The sequence below is a fragment of the Pollachius pollachius genome (genome assembly GCF_949987615.1).
Source record: "Pollachius pollachius genome assembly, chromosome: 4".
NCBI lineage: Eukaryota > Metazoa > Chordata > Actinopteri > Gadiformes > Gadidae > Pollachius > Pollachius pollachius.
The window spans coordinates 2,441,317-2,462,471 of NC_136937.1; the positions used below are offsets into that span (position 1 = coordinate 2,441,317).

At 47.0% G+C, this 21,155-nt stretch overlaps 2 protein-coding genes across 2 annotated transcripts; both read left to right on the plus strand.

The window, feature by feature from the left end:
- The first annotated feature begins 3,305 nt into the window (after positions 1 to 3,305).
- On the plus strand, positions 3,306 to 17,020 carry mkrn1 (makorin, ring finger protein, 1). The gene is made up of 8 exons (XM_079735562.1): positions 3,306 to 3,424; positions 4,274 to 4,405; positions 9,261 to 9,448; positions 10,726 to 10,949; positions 12,088 to 12,302; positions 13,101 to 13,211; positions 15,199 to 15,343; positions 16,322 to 17,020. The coding sequence occupies exons 1-8, from the start codon at positions 3,351 to 3,353 to the stop codon at positions 16,538 to 16,540; spliced, it is 1,308 nt and encodes a 435-aa protein (XP_079591688.1). The 5' UTR covers positions 3,306 to 3,350; the 3' UTR covers positions 16,541 to 17,020.
- A 1,336-nt stretch (positions 17,021 to 18,356) lies between these two features.
- On the plus strand, positions 18,357 to 19,613 carry tmem121b (transmembrane protein 121B; the record flags this gene model as incomplete). The annotated part of the gene is made up of 1 exon (XM_079735582.1): positions 18,357 to 19,613. The coding sequence occupies one exon, from the start codon at positions 18,357 to 18,359 to the stop codon at positions 19,611 to 19,613; it is 1,257 nt and encodes a 418-aa protein (XP_079591708.1).
- Between the last annotated feature and the right edge of the window lie 1,542 nt (positions 19,614 to 21,155).

Genomic DNA, 21,155 nt, shown 5'->3' on the forward strand with positions numbered 1-21,155 from the left:
AATGTGCTTGGAAACAAAATCGGCAATGAAGGATTTTAACTTGAGCCGCCACTACAACACCGTCAGCAAAGCTTTTTTACCAAAGCTACGACCACACAGGAATCGTCACTGAAAGCATCTTATGTTGTTTCCCTTGAGCTTGCTAAAGCAAAGAAGCCCCTGTCAGATGGTGAAATGGTGAAGCGATGTGCAGTTGAGATGGCGAAAGCTTTTGGAGACGACAACATGGCTAAGAACTTTGAAACGGTCTCTCTGTCCCGACGCACAGTGACCAGAAGAATTTTTGATATTCAAAATCATGTCGAGGGAAAGCTCAGGGAAATCATGAACGACTGCAAGTACTTTTCCTTAGCGCTAGATGAGAGTACAGATGTGATGGATGTAAGCCAGCTCCTCATCTACACACGAGCAGTAAACAGTTAATTTGAAGTGCATGAGGAGTTATTGAAACTGGTGTCTTTGCATGACACTACCAAAGGACAGGACATTTTCAACTCTGTTGAAAGTGTTGTGAGTGAGCACGGAGGCTTTGACAAGCTATCAGCTGTTGTTGCTGACGGTGCGCCATCAATGCAAGGAAGACGCACTGGATTCGCCGGGCTTCTCAGACAGAGTGGCGTTGACTGTCCAATACTGCACTGCATCATACATCAGGTTGGTAACGTTATTTTCAGCTATTGTTATCGGTGATAAATAGGGCTGCCCCCAACTAAAAACTTTCCTAGTCGTTGCCACTTTATTCCGGTTATCGACGAATGGTTTGCGGTGCTGTCAGAGATCGGCGGCGGAGGCAGGCACGGAGCGGCCGGGCAAAGGCTTTTACTAATGATCCGTTATTTTCTGACTGAACAGCCTCCTGGAAATTATATTTTATCATTCATAAAATTATAAACTAACGAAACTCGTTAAAGCAAGTCATTTGGTGCTTTAAAAATCAAGATTTTAATCTGAGACAGATTCCACTTCTCTTCCCGTCCTTTCTGGTCGACTAACGTTTGTTCGCCTGTGAGGCAGCCCTAATTATCAATGTGTTTGTCTTAGTGAGATTTAAAAATAAATAATGACTACAATGTTGGTGAATCCAATTTATTTTATATTGCAGGAGGCCCTCTGTGCCAAGTCTATGAACTTCAGCCATGTCATGGATTTAGTAACGAAAGTTACCAATGTCATTCGAGGAGGAAACAGGTCTCTTAATGATCGGAAGTTTGTAGCCTTTTTGGAAGAAGTGTGCGCGGCGTACGGGGATTTACAGATGCATACTGAGATAAGGTGGATGAGCCGCGGGAAATGCTTGGAGAGGTTTTTTGCGCTGCGCTCTGAAACCCCTGTATTTCTCGAGGAGAGCATACGCTGTGACACCAGTGCGTACTGCAGTCAACTCAGGGACACTGATTTTCTCTGTGACATGGCCTTCCTTGCAGACATCACATCTCATCTCAATCGCCTGAATTTGCAGTTGCAGGGAAGAGGCCAAACTGTGTCGGATCTGTAAGCACACATGAACGCGTTTAATGCTAAACTAGCCCTGTTTAAAGAAGGCTTCCAATCCGACCGTCCGAATTTGGCACACTTCCCCTCATGTGAAGAGATGCGCAAAGATGCTCCCGAATGCGAGGAAACCATGCAAACCAAGTACAAAGCAGAAATCGAAAAACTGCAGCAGCAGTTTAAGAGCCGCTTCCAAGACTTCTACGCAATGCAGCCACGCTTCGCGTTGTTCACTGACCCGCTCTCTGCTGCTGTCAGCGAGCAGCCCCCTGAGCTGCAGCTTGAACTGTGCGAACTACAGGCAGACCCGTTTTTCCAAGCAAACCGCAACGAGATGGGAATGTCCTTTTGGAGACTGCTACCAGAGTCCCGATTTCCAATCCTCAGGGATTTTGCACTTTCGATGGCCAGCATGTTTGGGAGCACTTACATCTGCGAGAGCAACTTCTCAATGATGAAGCACATCAAGTCCAAAGAACGAAACCGGCTGACCGATGAGACACTCTTCCAGCTCATGCAGATTGGATGCACCAATATTGAGATTGACATTCAGTCTATTGTGCGCCAGCAGGAGAGGCCACAAGTGTCTCATTAAGACAGGATTTTACAGAGGTAACAATTTTAGAAATATCATTTGAAAAAAAAAGAATTGCACTATTAGAGATAGATATGTTTTGGTTTTTGTAGCAATATTAGATAATTGTTTGAGACCCCATTGCACTGAAACAATATATTCAAAGAATATGGATTTTTTCTTTATGTGTAAAGTTCACAACTCACCCATGGTGAAATGTTGATTTTTCTTATGAAAATATAAATGTTATTGTTGGAATATGGATTGTTCTTAAAAAATAAATATGTAAATTGAAATGTTCGAAATGTTGGCCCACTAGTGAGCCTTGTTTGGGTCATGTGTTCCTGACTGAAAGAGCCAAATTGTCTGTAATGTTTGAAAATTGGTATAATAAACTTTGATTGCCAGTATATTTGTTCTATTTATTAAATTAGTTAGCTATAGTAGGCCAATTAAGTGACAAGGTTATAATGGTGAAAGTGCATGTTGATATACGTGGCCCTCTGGTAGTGAGGTGAAAATTTGTGTGGCCCTCTGGTAGTGAAGTGAAAATTTGTGTGGCCCTCCCTTTTATCAAAGCTGCCCATCCCTGGTCTGGGCTATATCAATTTAGCTCAAATGGTCTCTAATTCAAGGGGGTATGTCATAACACCTGTCAATCACGATTGGACGACACCGATTGGATGCTGATTTTCTTAACCGTGGGCTTAGAAAAATCAGCCCAGACATATCGTCTGGGCTGACTTTTCTAAGCCCACACAACATATCTATATGTATCTCCTGCGTTTTTGTGATTATTTGGTGCTGTTGCTTCTCCGTTGCACCAAAATCAACCAATTCTCAGTTGTAGTAATTATTATCTTTTAATATTTTCATTAATTTAATAGTGTTCTCATGTTTATTCTAAAAGATAGGGAGGGTTTAGCCCCACTAGCCCATTGAAACCAGCCGTCCCTGTATATATATATAGAGAGAGAGAGAGAGAGAGAGAGAGAGAGAGAGAGAGAGAGAGAGAGAGAGAGAGAGAGAGAGAGAGAGAGAGAGATTTATAGTGTTTTTAGTTCATTATTATTCAATGTTACGTGTAATCTACTCTTGAATTGATTGAATATACAACACCAATTTCAAATCCAAAGCAGCAGTGAATCGTGACAGTCCTGCCCCCTAGCGGCTGCTGCCCGCGTTGCACGTTGTAGGCAGCGCGCTGGGTTTCCGATGATCTCCGAAGTGAAGTGCTGCTCTCAGGAAGATCCGGGTGCTGCTGGACTTCTCAACATAAACAGCAATGGCGGAGGCAGCAGCAGCGTCCACGGCGGCTCCGGCGATAACAGGAGGCTGGACCAAGAACGTTACCTGCAGGTAAAACGACACAGACAGCAAAATGACACCGTATCCGAAGGGCTTCGTCGTTGTCTATCCTTTTAAAGCTAAACGCCCGGGGTGCGGTCGTGGGCTGGCGGCTGACAGCGGTCGTATCTCGAGCCCAGCTGTGCTGTGTTGTGTGTTGCTGTGTTGTTTTGTTGTGAAGCGTCGGGCAGAAGGGAAAGTGCTGCGGGTGTCTCCCGGAGGGTTGATAAGAGTTACCCCTCTGGTGCGGGCGGACTGGTAATGGTTGACACCGACGCGCAAGCTAAAAAACAACAACAAAGGAATGTTATTTGGTACCCACCCGAAGCGTTCTGTGTCCCACCGTCTCGGTTCATCCTCCTAGACTATAACACAGTTGAAACATTTGTCAAGTTTAAAGCAAGGAGCTTTGACAACGTTTGACAACACGTCCTTTTGTGGGTGTTGTGTAAACTATTCAGGCGGTAGAGAGGCACGTCGAATTGGCATGGTGATTATTGATGCGTTTGTTGTGATCGACCACATGAGGGTCCAAGTTCAGCCTCAGCTGACGCCAGCAGCTCCACTGGTCTGTGTCTGCTGCTGGTGCATTTGTGTCAACCCTTTTGACACGAATGCTTCTACCCTGGCCTTCTTTTTAAGTAACTGTCTCTAATGCCATGTCCAGTCTGTTATTTTTGTATATCTTTACTAATTGTAACTTATTTTTATTCCTACCGCGATCTTGGTGTGGTCCTTTAAAAAACGCCATACATTTGTGTTTTTCGTCCTTACCATGCAATATTCTAATGAAAATTGTGGTATTTAAAATACCAGGCCTCGGAGGGTCATCGGGTTAACATAAGATTTGTGTATTTCCAGGTATTTCATGCATGGGCTCTGCAAAGAAGGCAACAACTGTCGATACTCCCACGACCTGGCCAGCAGTACCCCTGCAGCGATGACCTGCAAGTTCTTTCAGAAAGGAAACTGTGTGTTCGGAGATCGATGCAGGTGAACAAACCAACCCATCCTTGTGTTTAGGGTGACCACTGACGAGGACGGCTCGCACAGGTGTAACATTGCAATAAGCCAATGTTGATTTGTACAGTGCATCATAACCGTTATGGGGTACATAGGGGCGCTATAGGGGTACGCAAATCACTTTTAGCATGGTTTCTAAGAATGGCTGTGGGCATGCTCTTATGGATTGGACTCACGCGAGAATACCATTTCTTGCTGTTGTGCTAGCCACCTTCAGCGTCACTGCAGTGCATCAGCGGTGGTATTTCGTAAGGTTTGCAGGATTCATTCTATTTGGATTTCTGTGATCATAACTTGTACTTTTGTCTGCTTTGAACCTTTTGCGTGTGATTATGACCATGTTTGGTAGCTGCTCTACACTGCTGTTTTCACTGGACTTTAGTGAAGATTATAATCAGTGAATTTGTCTGCAGCCTCATTATGTAAATGGCCTGGCGGATAAAATTTGACTCCCAAAGCTATTCCATATTCGGTTTAATACTAAACGTCAAATATCTTTTGACACGGTGCCCTATTAATCCATCGATAATTAAAACATATTTGTGATCCATGTGAGATGGTTTAGTCTTAATCTGCTGGTGCCTTTTTAATCAGCTCAGCAAAAAAACAACCCTGACGATTTAGTAGTGAAGCGTAAGAAGGCCAAGATATAAAAGCGAGTGCTCTCACTATATCCATATCCCTATAGCACCCAGCTGTGCTCAGGCCTACTACCAATAACAATGAGTCCTGGCCAGCCCCCCGAGTGCTTCAGTCCCAGACGGGAGAAGTCAGCGAGCCCATGTCTGCACTGTGGTCCATCCCCATGGTTACAATGGCAGCTCAAAGCCCAGGCCAGACAGTAAGAGGGGGGGCTGTTTGGGTAGGATGGGGGGGCTCCTTTTGTTAGTTAATACTTAATAGTAACTCATCTAGCAGGGGGCTACCCCTGGGGCCCCTCTGACCTGTCGCTGAAGGGGGGGGGGGGGGGTGTAGTGTGTGTGTGTGTGTGTGTGTGTGTGTGTGTGGGGGGGGTGCCGTCCGGAGTTTTCACGTTGTCATGGTTTCTGACTGAGCCAACGCATTCCTTCATCCCTGAAGATGGGAGAGTGAGGGAGGGAGAGAGGGGCTCCCTCATTGTACAGGCGACGTACCCCCCCCCCATCCCTGCTCCTGGGCAGTCTCCTGTTAAGAGCCCCGGAGAAAAGGGCCCCCCCACTCTGGTCTCTATTATGGTCTGGTTCCAGCAGGGGCCTCGGCTTCCATTGTCACCGAGAGCTCTGTCTCACTCTCTCTTGTCTGAGTTTATGTCTCTCTCCCCCCGTGTCTGAGTGTATGTCTCTCTCTCTCTCTCTCTCTCTCTCTCTCTCTCTCTCTCTCTCTCTCTCTCTCTCTCTCTCTCTCTCTCTCTCTCTCTCTCTCTCTCTCTCTCTCTCTCTCTCCTTGTCTGGGTTTCTCTCTCTTCCCCCCCATCTGAGTTTATCTTTCTCTCTCTCTCGCGCTCTCTCTCTCTCTCTCTCTCTCTCTCTCTCGCTCTCCTTGTCTGAGCTTCTCTCTCTCCCCCCCCCATCTGAGTTTATCTCTCTCTGTCTCCGTCTCTCTCTCTGTCTGTGTCTGAGTTGATATCTCTCTCCCCCCTCTGTCTCAGTTTATCTCTTTATCTCTCTCTCTGTTGCCTCCCTCCCTCCCCCCCTCCCTCCCTCCCCATACAGACGGCGCTGCAGCCTCACTCAGTGCATTGCATAATCCTCTCTGTGCATATCCTCCCCCCCCCCCGCCCCCTCTCCTCTTCTCACCGTCCCCGCCAACACCTCCGCTGGGGAGTTCACACGGTTCGCCCCACCTCCTCCTTCTGCTGTCGCTCTCTCTCTCTCTCTCTCTCTCTCTCTCTCTCTCTCTCTCTCTCTCTCTCTCTCTCTCTCTCTATTTTTTTTTCTATTTGGTCTGCGTTTGTTGTGAAACAAGCACCAACGCAACCACACCCCACTGTGTGTGTGTGTGTGTGTGTGTGTGTGTGTGTGTGTGTGTGTGTGTGTGTGCTAGGACAGTGGGAAGATACCGTGGCAGTCGGAGGGAAGGCAAGGGACCGCCGTGCACAGTGTGACTGCCTGCCTCATAAGAGACATGCAGCGCACCCGTCTGTCTGTCTGTCTGTCGGCAGTCATCACTAATGTTGCATTGTGGGTGATTCTCTTCTTCTTTTGAAGTAAACCAACTAAGACCGGAACACATTCACTCTTAAGAGATAATGTGTGTGTGTGTGTGTGTGTGTGTGTGGGGGGGGGGGGATCTGTTTAATCATTTGCCGTGTTATTATGGCTTATTCAGTCTTCTTGCCCTCAAGGACAGTCTGGGAGTCAGCTGAAGAAGGCTTGTTTTGATGCATTTCAATCTTTTTTTAGAACAGTGTTTTGTTTTGTTTTAACAGGCGATGTAGTAATAGGCCGAGGACATTACTGAATAAGAAATGCCAACACCACACGCTGACAAACCTCCATTCTCTGCAGCGTGCGTATCTCATGTGTGTGGGTGGAGTGAAGCTCGGTTATGAATCAGAGCCCTTGTGTCTTCATGTTCGTGCATAATTTCTGCAGGGGAACAACAGTGTTTTCAACACGCAGGGGACATTAGATACTCGAGCTTAGTGAGATGACATTACATCTGGAGATTGGATGTGGGAGTTGAATTAGAAGACAAAATATACTAAAAACTGAAAGTTGACTTGTGCCAAGAGGAGGGGATTATTGAACAGCGATTCTTATTCTCTAGATCTGTCATTTTCTTCATTTCATGTTATAAAAACATTATAAAAACCTCCCACTGCATCTGTGTAACGATACTTACTTCGACTAGTTTGATCTTGGGCCTTGAAGCCACGGTTGTTTTAGGCGACTAATGATTACTGTTTTCGATTTGATTTTGTTTATTTAATGAAATGAACTGCTAAAAGGTAGAGCTGACTTCCCTATGTCAATATCCCCGGCGTTATCAAGAGTTTCAGAGTGGCCATACCAGGCTACCGTGCAGGAACCAAAAGCTGCTCGCTAACCCGGTGCTTTAAGCTAACCAAATGCTACATGCTAACCCAGTCCTTTAAGCTAACCAAATGCTGCTAGCTAACCCAGTGCTTTAAGCTAACCAAATGCTGTTAGCTAACCCAGTGCTTTAAGATAACCAAATGCTACATGCTAATCCAGTGCTTTAAGCTAACCAAATGCTTCTTGCTAACCCAGTGCTTTAAGCTAGCCAAATGCTGCTAGCTAACCCAGTGCTTTAAGCTAACCAAATGCTACATGCTAACCCAGTGCTTCAAGCTAACAAAATGCTGCTAGCTAACCCAGTGCTTTGAGCTAACCAAATGCTACATGCTAACCCAGTGCTTTAAGCTAACCAAATGCTACATGCTAACCCAGTGCTTTAAGCTAACCAAGTGCTGTGAGTGTCATTGCTAAAAGGACCCTCTGCATTCCACATGGCTTTAATTTTTGCTGCGTCTTTACAATGCCACTGCGAAACGAGACTGTCTGAGGCCTTGATTGCCTTTTTAAAATATAATTCTGTTTACTGGTCGCAGTGGAAGAAGCGGATGTTGAACAAACGATATCGGTTCTTTTTACAGACTGAGGTCACCAGAAGACGTACTTGTCTGTATTGCCGAGGACATGATGTCATAGCGTTCTGCTATCAGATATTAGCATTAGCATATTAGCTTTCTACATATTAGCATTTGATTTCATTGCAAGTTTTTGAATTTTTTATTCCAGACCATCGCTGTTGCCACATCTTGTTATAGTCCACTCCATAGGAATCACAAAACGTATTTATCGTCTTCATTATGATTCGATCTGCATACGTTGATTCTAGGATAAGGCCGTTAAACAACGTAGGTTCTCAGAATTACCCCGTTTGGATTCTTTTTTCCAATATCCACAGCTGCCAATAAAAGGGAATTCAATTACTGCCGGTTTGTTTTTGAACAAGAAGACGATGTGCTACCGTTTAAACAATCTCACACAGACCAGATGTGTGAACACTGATAACCTCGGGCTCCATGTGTTGAGGTTGATGTTGTGCGTTGAAGCTGATGTTGTGCGTTGAGGCTGATGTTGTGCGTTGAGGTTGTGCTTTGAGGTTGATGTTGTGCGTTGAGGCTGACGTTGTGCGTTGAGTTTGATGTTGTGCGTTGAGGCTGAAGTTGTGCGTTGAGTTTGATGTTGTGCGTTGAGGCTGAAGTTGTGCGTTGAGGCAGTTGTGTGGGGCTAAGGTGTAGATACAGCAGTGGAACCACCTTTAAACGCGGCCTTTCCATTCGTCATCTGTTTCCTGTCGGGGAAAAAGAGAACATCTCTATCCCAAGGCGAGCCTCAGACAGCGATAAGCCTTGGGTAACTCGCTTGTGAAAGATGGATAAGGTTTTGACACCCAGACCGGGTGTGGCACTTCACTGGTGTGGCGCTTCACTTCACTGGTTTGATGGAATAACAGGCTGGCTTACGTTTTTGACATTGTGTAACGTGGAATACCTGCAGGTGGCTTATGTTAGGGTGATTACTGAACTCTGGCTCCTATCGACGGTAATGCCATCATTGTTTTATTGGATTATTGATATTTTAAATGACAATATATGTATCACATTATGTTTATCATATGACTTTAAACGGACATTTTGCTCATAATAGTGTGTCTCACTTGTACCTTTTCGAATACTTCTTTAATTACCTTTTTTATACGCACACGCACGCACGCACGCACGCACGCACGCACGCACGCACGCACGCGCACACACACACCACGTACCCCCTCTAACCTCCACCTCCCCCCTCTCCGTCGGCGTGTCCCTCCCCAGGTTCGAGCACTCCGAGCCCCCCCAGCAGGACGACGTGAAGGGGTCCCCGGGGCCGCCGCTGCCCTCCGCCGCCCAGCCCCGCCTCCCCGCCGGGCCCGGGGACCCCGACCCACCAGAGGGCGCCGCGGGGGCCGTGGGCTGGGTCAACGCCGCGGAGTTCGTGCCGGGACAGCCCTACTGCCGACGGGGTAAGACACGGGCGCAGGAGCGCCTCCGAAGCGTTCCTAGAGAGCGGCGGAGCATCTAGGCCCGGCGCTGAACGCAGCGACCCGGGATCGAATCCTGCCCGTGGTCCCTTTGCTGCATGCCTTCCCCCCCATCTCTCCCAACACTTCCTGTCCTACTCTCAATAAGAAAGAATAGAATCCGTTCCAATCCGACGTAGGTGAGTCAGGAGGGGTGCGATCTAACAGGGAGGGATTTTGAAAACGAAACGACCAGAAATCATCGGCATCTTCTCTACTCCCTCCCTCCCTCCCTCCCCCTCTGTTACTCGTATCTGATTGAGCCTGGAGCGGTTTTAAAATGTAAATCGTCTCAATGTGAGGCAGTCAACTAAATACTGATGCCCTCACAGGGCATTCCTCTCGCTGATGGCTGAGGGATGGCCATCTCTAACGAATTACACTCAAACAATAGCTCTCGCACGTTACCGGTCTCACTACAGGAATGGAGGTCCTTCAAGTATGTATTTAGCCGTGTCCTTATTTGCAGGTGTTCCGTAGATTAGTTGAGCAGTAAATGTAATAATGGCCTGTCACTCGCGCTCCTGACGGCACGTTGTACCGTGAGTTAACACACAGTAGATCGTGCCTTTTCGACTCATTGACACACACACACACACACACACACACTTATTCATTAATTCGTCCTTTCCCTGGTTGGATTCACACTTTTAAAGAAGTGCACATTGCTAGCATGTTAAAAACCAACCACCTTCATATCGGCTAGTGTTACATACGTCGAAAATCGACCCTTCCTCTCGGTGAAGGATTTGGCAGCAGCTCAGGATGGGAGAGGAGTTCTGAGTAGGTTGTTCTGACAAGAGGGTGGAGTCAAGGAGCTGGGCTGTTCATTGGGTTATATATAGAAGAGAGAGTGGGTCCTGGATGCTTTGGCTGTGTTTCTCCCTCTTTAACACAGAAACAAAGCTTTAGGTACAGGCGGTGGAGATGGCACGCCAGGAATGCATCATGGACATTATGGTTATGGTTTAGTTTCCATTATGCTGTAAAAAAATAATTCTTATGCTCCTTAATAGTTCTACAAAAGTCCAGTTGCGCTTCATTCGATATTTACCCCTTGACATACTCGTTTCCTCCCGCTCTTATTTTGATATTCACCCCTATGCCACACTAGTTTCCTTACGCTCTTATTTTGATATCCACCCCCGGGCCGCACTCGTTTCCTTACGCTCTTATTGTGATTCCCCCCCCCCCCTTCCTTGTTGCGTTCCCCCTTGCAGCGGAGCCCGGTGAAGGGGAGGGGCCCCAGGCCGTCTCCAAGGAAACAGAGAAGGAGGCGGGCCCGGAGGACAAGGAGCGCCGGAAGCAGCTGTGTCCGTACGCCGCCGCCGGCGAGTGTCGCTACGGCGTCAACTGCGCCTATCTCCACGGCGACGTGTGCGACATGTGTGGCCTGCAGGTGCTCCACCCGACCGACAACGCCCAGCGGTCGGACCACACCAAGGTAACCACGGCGACGACGACGCCGCCATCAGGGGGAGGAGCCGGGCGTGGCCAGGATGCAGTCGCTCTACAGTTGTTGTTGTTGTCTCTTTGAACTGTTGTGTTGTGCACTACCTTTTCGTGTTGTCGCCACTGTAAGCGCTTTACAATATGGCCTAACATTCCCTCGTTCACACACACATTCACACACCGATGGCGGAGTCGGTCATGTAAGGCGACCGCCAGCTCGTCTGGAGCAGTTAGGGTGAAGTGTCTCGCTCAGGGACACCTCGACAATCGGGACACCGACCCAAGCTATGGTCCGGCAGCCGGTACCGGCTCCCGAACCATAGGTTGGGGACCACTGCGCTAAGTTACTGAATGTGAATGTTTGAGGGACTCTGGGGCCGTGTGATGGCAAGAAGGGTTCACCAAAAAGGGAGTGGAGAACCTTTGCGTGGTTTTTGTTTTGAAGGATATTGCCCAACACTACACCTGTGCAACAGTAGGAAGTGAGATATTACGCAAGATGACCTTAAATAGCTTCCAACCCGCTTTGGGTTTGCTGCCATCTACTGGGTTATACAGCTCAGGCTGTGTTCCTTATATTTTTCAACGATTTAATATAAAGCATGCGTTTCATTCATGTGTTCAGGCCAGCCTTAAGGAACTGGATGTAGCATAGAAGTGTAAAAGCGTCCGGTTCCACCTCAGATTCCCAGAACTTAAATGCACATCACCTGCACACCATACAAAACAAGACAGGTAAACTACAGACACACAACTTTGCTGAGCTCGAGGTGGCTGTGTGTGTGTGGCCCATTCATCTTTAAACCAAGCTGACACCTGGTTAGCCAATCAGCAGTGACCGCACCCACACATCCAACCAATCAAACACAGACATCAATTAAGTAAATCAATTAACACAAACGGCACCAGTTAATTTCCAAAAATTGCAATCTTTCAAAAGTTCAGTTGGAAGTGAAGCAGACATATTGTAATAAAAAAAATGTATTCTGAGGTGATTTCTGTTCAACTTTCAGGAGATCAGGACGGTCGTGCGACGCTAGGCGTCAACCACTAGAGGGCAGCAAAGTCCTCCAGAGTATTATACTCCCTCCCTCCTCATGGCCGCTTTCCTTCTGCTCTCCTCCCTCCAGGCCTGCATCGAGGCGCACGAGAAGGACATGGAGATCTCGTTCGCCATCCAGCGCAGCAAGGACATGATGTGCGGCGTGTGCATGGAGGTGGTGTTCGAGAAGACCAACCCCAGCGAGCGCCGCTTCGGCATCCTGTCCAACTGCAGCCACTGCTACTGCCTCAAGTGCATCCGCAAGTGGAGGAGCGCCAAGCAGTTCGAGAGCAAGATCATCAAGTGAGTTCGGCGTGGGCTGTGGGGACCCAGAGAGACCTCACAACGCCAGGAAAACATGGATGTGTACAATTACAATTACAATTAGGGCATTTAGCAGACGCTGTTATCCAAAGCGACTTGCATCGGTTAATACACACATTGACACACCGACGGCAGAGTCAACCATGCAAGGCGACAGCCAGCTCGTCAGGAGCAGTTAGGGTTACATGTCTTGCTCAGGGACACATCAACACTCAGCCAGGAGGAGCATGGGATCGAACAAGCAACCTTTTGGTTACAAGACAACTGCTCTACCTCCTGAGCTAAGCCGAGCGAAAAGGAGAATGATCAGTGAACCTTGTGTACATTACATGGTTTCTTCTTTGTTTGGTTGAACACGGTTACGTGTTTAACGCAAATGCGTTTACGTGTTTTTACGGGAATACGTTTACGTGGTCAACGGGAATACCCTATGTGGTTAACATTGCCATGTTAACCACGTAAACGTATTCCCATTTCCTTACCCTACATGTTAACGGGAATACGTTTACAAGGGTAACATGAATACGTTTTACGCGAATACGTTGACGTGGTTATAACAGGAATACGTTTTCATGGTTAACGGGAATACGTTTTTACATGTTTAACGCTGAATACGTTTTTAACGTGAATAAGTTTTACGCATTTATCGTCAAAATGGCGTCAATAGTTGAGGGATTGATAAATTAATCTATAAATAAATCAGTATTGCACCTGAATGATTGTGGGCATGACAGAAGGAATGCAGCCTCTTCACAGTGCTTTCTGCTTCCTCTCCAGGTCTTGCCCAGAGTGTCGGATTACATCCAACTTCGTCATCCCGAGTGAGTACTGGGTAGAGGACAAAGAAGACAAGCAGAAGCTGATCCAGAAATACAAGGATGGCATGGGGTAATGAAAACAGATTGTTCTTCCTACTTACCCACCAGGAGTTACAGCGAGTGCAAGTAGCTCAGTGAAACATGAATATGACTATATTTATAACTGTATATAATGACTGGCAGGTAAAACCAAAAGTTTGGTTAGGTAAGACATTCTGCACCCAGTTAATCTTTTTGTTTTGCCCTAGTTTCTTATTCAGCACAGGAAACCTTTGCAGGAAACTGCCTTTTGATGCATTGTGGTTGTCAGTTTTGAGGACCTCGTTATATTTGCAGACGGCTTATTGCATACAAATTGGAAGGCTAATTTTAGTGGCTATTCTCTCTCTTTCTCATCTATCCTTTTTTCTTCTCATCATGCTTATCTTTCTTTCTTTCTCATCAACCTGATCGGTTGTTTTGACCGTGCTCTAAAGGGAATGTGAGATGATGGTCTGATCCTACATTAACATTAACATTCAGGGCCTTTAGCAGACACATTTATCAAAAGTGATGGACAATAAGTACATTTGTCAGAAGAAAGAGAAACAACGATATATCGCTGTCTATAAAGTAAGGATGTTCATAGAACCAAGTGCCAAGCACTAACGATTGTTAGCTGACCCATTCCCCGTATACAACAAAGAGAGCTAGAATAGGATGCTACACAATGCTAAAGAGAGCTAGAATAGGATGCTACTAGGGGTGTAACGGTACACAAAAGTCACGGTTCGGTACGTACCTCGGTTTTTAAGTCACGGTACGGTACGTACGGTACGGTTCATAGTTAAGGGGAAAAAATTGTAAATCTGCTTGTTTGTCAACAACGGAGAATGGCCGTAGATCAGCAGCAATGAAAACACCATAAACTTGGTTATGGCATTTGCATTTCTGAATTCCCAGACAGGGGTTGTTGAAATAGTGTCGTGAGCTGCGTTTGCACAGCTCGTTTTTTTTTCCCACAGCAACAGTGATAGTAACACCTGGGTGGTGCCTTTCCCAATGCGTGTGCTAGCGATGTGCATTTCTGGCAAAAAATACTATTCGATATTCGTAGAGTAGTATTCGAAAATCGCTCAATCAAGAACCCCCCACGCACGCACGCACCTCGGACACACGCACACACAATGACACAGGAAGAGGCTTTTATGATTTGTATGAAATCAATCTGTTTATTTCAACAACTGCGCCATCAACATTCAACATCAAAATTATTTCAACGTGGGCTTATGCAGATAGACCTACATGTGCCGAAAACAGATCGCTATTTATTTAATTAATTATTTTACTCAACACAGCCTGCATGACGGTGAACTAGACACGTCAAAAATATAACTTAACACGGTGTGTCTTTTTTTTACAATTTATTTGTTAGCAGCATTCGTAGTGTTGATCAGCAGAGAAATAGTCCGCCAAAGGCGTTGACGTCGCTTAGCAACCGAGGACGCTATTCACCACCGGAAGTTGTGACGGCCCATGCCAGTCAACGGTGCGTTCAACAGCATTGAGAAGAGCCGAGTAATAAATAGCGATAGTCACATTCATTATTCGATATTCTACGTGACTCCGACTATTCGACGATCGTTGCCCGCTATGTACGCCACATTTACGTACCGCGGTACACCTCTAACTGCTCCGAAGTGCCTGTACCATGACGGTTCGGTACAAATACGTGTACCGTTACACCCCTAGATGCTACACAATGCTAAAGAGAGCTAGAATAGGATGCTACACAATGCTAAAGAGAGCTAGAATATGATGCTACACCATGCTAAAGAGAGCTAGAATAGGATGCTACAAAATGCTAAAGGAGCTAGAATAGGATGCTACACAATGCTAAAGAGGGCCAGAATAGGATGCTACACAATGTACACAAGTACTATTTTTAAGTGGCAGGACGTACAACTGTTGTACGTCCTTGCCACATCAATCTTAAGATGAATCGCTAACGTTGACCCCTGACCCCCTGACGTCTGATCCCCTGACCCCCTGAACTCTGACCCCCTGTTCCCTCGTAGGACCAAGTCGTGCCGGTACTTCGACGAGGGCCGAGGCACCTGCCCGTTCGGCTCCAACTGCTTCTACAAGCACGCCTTCCCTGACGGTCGGTTGGAGGAAGCGCAGCCCCAGCGGCGGCAGGCTGGCTCCAACGGCAGGAACCGGGTAGGAAAACAAGCGCCCACCCTCCCACTCTGATCCTCCATGAGCTTATGTTTCTGACACCGCCGTTGCAGCGACTGAACAGGCGCAGCTGTCCTGATTGGCTCTTGGTATGAATATATGTAAATATGTTCTAGAGTGACATATTATTTTCTTTCTTCCGTATTATTCTCGGTTTCTGGTGATTCTGATTCACCTGTCCTATGCATTAACCAATGCAGTATGTTGGGAACAGCTGTTGTTAAGGAGAATGTTAATTTAATTTGAAGAATTGAGGAAATGGATCACTCAGGTGAGAAGGGAATTTACCAAAGGTCAACCATTGACAAGGCAGAAACTCCTATTTAACGATCACTGTTTCCTTGTTCATACTTACACACCCCTTACGTGCAGACCTGTTTGACAACATATTATAGATTCTAAATACTAGAAAGGACCAAAGAAGGAAGGAAACTGAAATATTAACGTTTATCGTCTTTGAATGGTATTCCATGGTCATGAAATGAGGATAACCATGACGCCCAGTTTTATAGTATCAATTATTTACGATGAGAGAATATGCACTTCAAAGGATCAAACGCAAGGATTCAAACGTCAGAGCAAAGGAAAACTAGTTTCAATCCACTACCACACTTTAAACATCCAAACACTCCAACGTAACCACAGCACGGTTATTTCCGACTTGTAAGCTTAGATAGATAGATAGATAGATAGATAGATAGATAGATAGATAGATAGATAGATAGATAGATAGATAGATAGATAGATATACTTTATTGATCCCCAGGGGGGAAGTCACAGTCGCTTGAACACAGCATAAACCAGATTATAAAATAAAACATCCACATGGATATGGACGATAAAAGATATAAAAAATAGAAAAGATATGCTCATTGCTTATCGTGACATGCATAGATCCAATTCCATCACCGCCCAGCCCCTTGAGGGAACTAAACCTTTCTCCCCCACCCCCCGTTGCAGAGTGGGCGGCACATACCCCTCTGGGACCTCCTGGACGAGCGGGAGAGCTCAGACTCTCTGGACAACGAGGACGAGGAGATGGTGACCTTCGAGCTCAGCGAGATGCTGCTGATGCTGCTGGCCGCCGGCGCCGACGAGGACGAGGACGTCACCGACTCGGAGGACGAGTGGGACTTGTTTCACGAAGAGCTCGACGACATCTACGAGATCTACCTATAGCTGCCCCCTGGCCCCGCCCCCAAATCCCCCAAAAGCCCCGCCCCCAAATCCTTAAAATTATCTTTACCCTCCCCCTCCCCCTCCTCTCCCCGACACCTCAATTATGCTAGGCACTAGAATGAACTGTCTTGTGAGAGTGATGAACAGTAGCACCCCCCCCCCCCCCTCTCCCCCAATCTCCCTCCCTACTCTCCCCCCTCCTCACCCTTGTGTTGTGACTGTGCCTTTTTAGGAAGGCCAAATGACCCATGAATTGAATAAAACGTATAAAATACACACAAAAAAAAAACAGCCAAAATTATGGAAACAAGGGTCAAATAAACCAGAGCAGCTGCCGCAGTCACACACAAAGCAAACACACCTTTTGTAGACCAAACCCTATACCCTGAATCCATTACGATGTGTGGTTCGTTACTCAAGGAAGAAACCCTGTCCTGAATCCATTATGTGTGGTTCGTTAATACAAGGCAGAATAACATTAACATAAGCTGGGGGGGGGGGGGGGGGAAGGGGAACTGATATAGAAAATTAACAAAGTTAAATTGTATTATTTTGAATATTGCTTCAGAAATTATTATCAAGTTTATTCGTGTGGGTTCGACCTCATTGGTTTACCCAGGCACTTTCATGTACATATTTTTTCTTGAGAATGGGTCTGTGTGGGGGGGGGGGGGGCGAGATGACCCGTTGGCACACTGACCGCTGTGGTTAGTCCTGGAGATGGCTGCGGTCGTGTCCACCACCACCTCCTCCTCCTCCTCCTCCACCTCCTCCACCCTCTCCTCTTCATGCACTGATCTGAGCTGGGGCGGTGAAGTCAGGTTCACAAATTGTAACGCACAACTGCACTCTTTTCATCGGCCCCGATGCCTCCCTGTCCCGTCTCCTACACCTCCTCAGCGGGAGAGAGAGGCGACCGGTCAAACTGGAGACTTCCTCTTTATTATCGTTTTCCAAGTCCACATCTGTCTGTACGTGTGTCCGTCTGTCCCGTTACACCCCTGTTCCCGTGTCGCCTGAGGTAAACCCTTTAGCCCCTGATCAGACGCGTCGGCAACGCGTGCGACGGGCGACTGTTGTGATTTGGATGCTTTGACATCAGCCGACTTAAAATGCAGAAGATGACTATCTCCCCACCACCACCACCTCCTACCTTACCCAGTTTACCCATCCATGGATTGTAGATAACTTTCTATTTGCTTCAGTGATCGATTGCATATTAAGCCCTGCTGACAGAATACTAAAAATGCACAAAGTCTACTAGCTGGTCCGAATCTGTTGAAGTTCATCCGGAATGCATATGTTTATACTGAAATGTGTGTTTTCTATGTCCCACCACCACCATCCATGTTAACTTGAAATTAAAGTTTATTATCAACTACTTTGACGCGTGTGTGTGTGTGTGTGTGTGTGTTTGTGTGTGTGTGTGTGGGGGGGGGGGGGGGGGTCATTTAGGGAATCTCATCTAGGCATAGTTTATTTAAAATTTTTAAATGCATGAAAACTCATTTTCGTAAATTTAATGGATTTAATTACGAAGATAACTCGAATTATAATTAACTCTCCGGTCATAATGTGAGGTTATATGGGAGGATATTATACTATTGTTGAAAATAGGGATCGATTTGACATTCTGGGGGTATTTTCGCCCTTCATCACAGAAAGGTAAGACCATTCCATTCCGTTATCAGATCCCACTCCATGTCTTGCTTTCAACTTGCCCTATCGCTCCTCAGGCAGCCCCCCTATAAAGTATCTATCTGGGAATCAAACAAGAACAGAATACAAAGGGGCGAGGGGCACTCGCTCCAATACAATGATTGCACAAACTGGGAGGCGGCACGACCATCCAAACAGGGCCAACAGCAGCAGCATCAGTTTCCCGCGTTCCCCAGCGAAGACCAGTCACCGCTCGTTGTCCACAGCCGCGGAGAACGGCCAGCTGTTCCCCAGCAGCGCCTCGTCCAGGAGGAGACGAGACACCCCGACGTCCGCCGCCGCAGCCAGCCTCATTTCGGAGGGGAGCCGCAGCAGCAGCGCCAGGCCCCTGGTCTCCTCCGCCACCGCCACCTCCACCACCACCGCTACCTCCACCTCCATCATGACATCGGGGGAATTCATGCAGACCGCGCCACTGTTTGTGCAGAAGTCCAAGCGCGGTGCGCTGTACAAGGCGCTGTGCTTCCTCCTCCTCCTCTTCCAAGGAGGCGTGCTTGACTTCTACCTCATCGTGTTCACCGACCTGTACTGGTGCTCGTGGATCGCCACGGACCTCGTGGTCATCTCGGGCTGGGGGATCTTCTTCATCAAGAACGCCCGCAGCAAGCGCGAACGGGCCTGCGGCTTCCACCAGAAGAGCTCCATCTTCGGCTGCAACCTGGGCGAGTTCACGTACGCCTACCTGGCGTGGCTCATCTACGTGATCGCGTGCACCCCCAAGGTGGTGCTCGTGCTGGAGACGTCGATCCTGGACCTCGTGGCGCTCAAGGTGCCGTGCGGCGTCACGGGCTTCAAGATGGTCGTGCTGCTGTCGGCGCCGCTGCTCCACTGCCTGATCAACGCGATCATCGAGGACCTGAACGGGGCGACGCGGCACCACGCCACCAGCTGCTTCCTGGGCACGTGTCTGGACCTGCTGGACGGCTTCACCCTGGTGGAGATGCTGCTGAAGGGCGAGATCCCCACGCCGTACCTGAAGTACACCGTCATCGCGGTGTACTTCGTGGCGCTGGGCGTCCCGGTGCTGTGGCTATACGAGCTGACCGCCTCGGAGATGCGGTGCCGCTGGGTGTGGGCGCGGTTTCTGGGCGGCGTGGTGGTCAACGCGCCCTTGCTGGTGGTGCGGTGTTTTCAGGTGTACGTGTACAACATGCCCGTCTCCGTGTTTATGTTTAAGAACGTGTTTTTGCTCGCGTGCAAGTGTCTGGAGCTCGTGGAGCAGTGTCTCGCGGTGAGGGGCGCGAGGAGGTTCGCCAACGCGGGGAACACGGCGCAGTTTTCCCACGGTGTTTCTGAAAACGACATGTGCCCGCACGGCTATGTTAACACGCTGGCCGTCACCACACAATCATAAAAGTGAGACTTTTGCCTTTTTTTGTGAAGAATATCGTCGAAGGGGGGATGGGGGGGAGGGAAGATTATGATGGCGCTGTCATTTATTTCAGACCAAAACAAAAAGGTGCTATAAAGTTCCCGCGTAGTTTTCAGACAGGAACACGTGCAATAGAAGACATGTTTGGACAATTTCAAGTTGGGTAAAGTCTGTCGTCGAAACGTCGTTGATGTGCACTTGTACTGAAAGGCACTTTAACCGTGAACCGTGTTGGTGTGCAATGTTGGATATACTAACTATTTAAATGATATATATACACAGATATTGCTCTGAATTAGGCTGTCTTATGGTGTATATTTCTGCTCGTCTGCTGGTTTGTGGTGACTTTTGCAATGTATCCCAATCTCGCAAACGGCACTTGTGTTGACATCCACAAAACATCCAAATGGGCAAGAGGCCATTGTTGATTCACACAGGCCTACTTCTTTATTATCTCGCCACTAGGTCATCATAAAAGGTACAATCTGGATGGATTGGCTTATGTATGTTTAGTTTGTTGTGATATGATTGTAGGCTACTACTACTAAGTGGGTCTAGGTTGGTCCTCTGTCATCATGAAGAACATCCAAACATACGAATTGTGTACCACCATATTGGCAACGATTTATAAGTTATAGTTGTAGGCTAAACATGATGAAGAGTATAGTTTATTGTTTAGAAATATTGAGACAATCTGTGTCGGCAAAGGAGTATGATTGAGTTTCGTAAGCACACGGAAAAGGCTGCTGCTTCCTTAGCATACAAATATACAGTAGCTACATGTACAAAGAAGTATAGGTTTAAGTGATAGTATACCTCAGCACACGATATATAATAGAGTATTTCACAAGCTTGTGTTTTATCTAGCGGGAGTGGTCCGGACGGTATGATAGAGAATATATATATATATATATATATATATATATATATATATATATATATATACTACACAAGGACTTCCATTGTGCAATATGGTGCAAACATTCAGCGAAGATCCATTATTCAGATGGTTGTACGTTTAGTTTTTAGTGCCTAAACCCTGATGTGTTCCCCTTTCCCCAGCGGTGGTTGATTTGTGCCTTGTTTACTGGGTGGCCCAAAATCAACAGTGGACTGTTGATATCCACTTCTCAACAGGTGTTGCTCGTTACTCTAATTAGGGGTCTGCTCCTTTTATGGCATGGTCAGGCAGTAGACTTATCTACACTCGTTGAGTCGACTACCTGTGCTCTGGTCTGAAAAAAGGATCCATAATTACTCTTATGAGTGACACCTGTGTCACTCATCAGGTGGTGGGTCCATAAAAGGAACTATAATTAGTGATATGTGTTAGTGGCACCTGTGTTAAAGGTGTCACCCAACTACAGTGACGCCTCTGAAATGGGATTACGTGCAATTACTTCCCATTAGTAACAGTGATACAATTGTAGGACATTTAAACATGCACCATGTGACTTTTCTAGTGCAATTATTTACTCCCTCAAGCTATCTAATATAAAACGCATCCAAGATTCAATATATCAA

Excerpts from the sequence above, each read along its gene's own strand:
- mkrn1 (XM_079735562.1), top strand. The coding sequence starts at position 3,351 with ATGGCGGAGGCAGCAGCAGCGTCCACGGCGGCTCCGGCGATAACAGGA. Across the intron at positions 9,449-10,725 it reads ACAGCCCTACTGCCGACGGG|CGGAGCCCGGTGAAGGGGAG; the intron begins GTAAGACACGGG and ends TCCCCCTTGCAG. Across the intron at positions 12,303-13,100 it reads TTCGAGAGCAAGATCATCAA|GTCTTGCCCAGAGTGTCGGA; the intron begins GTGAGTTCGGCG and ends CTTCCTCTCCAG.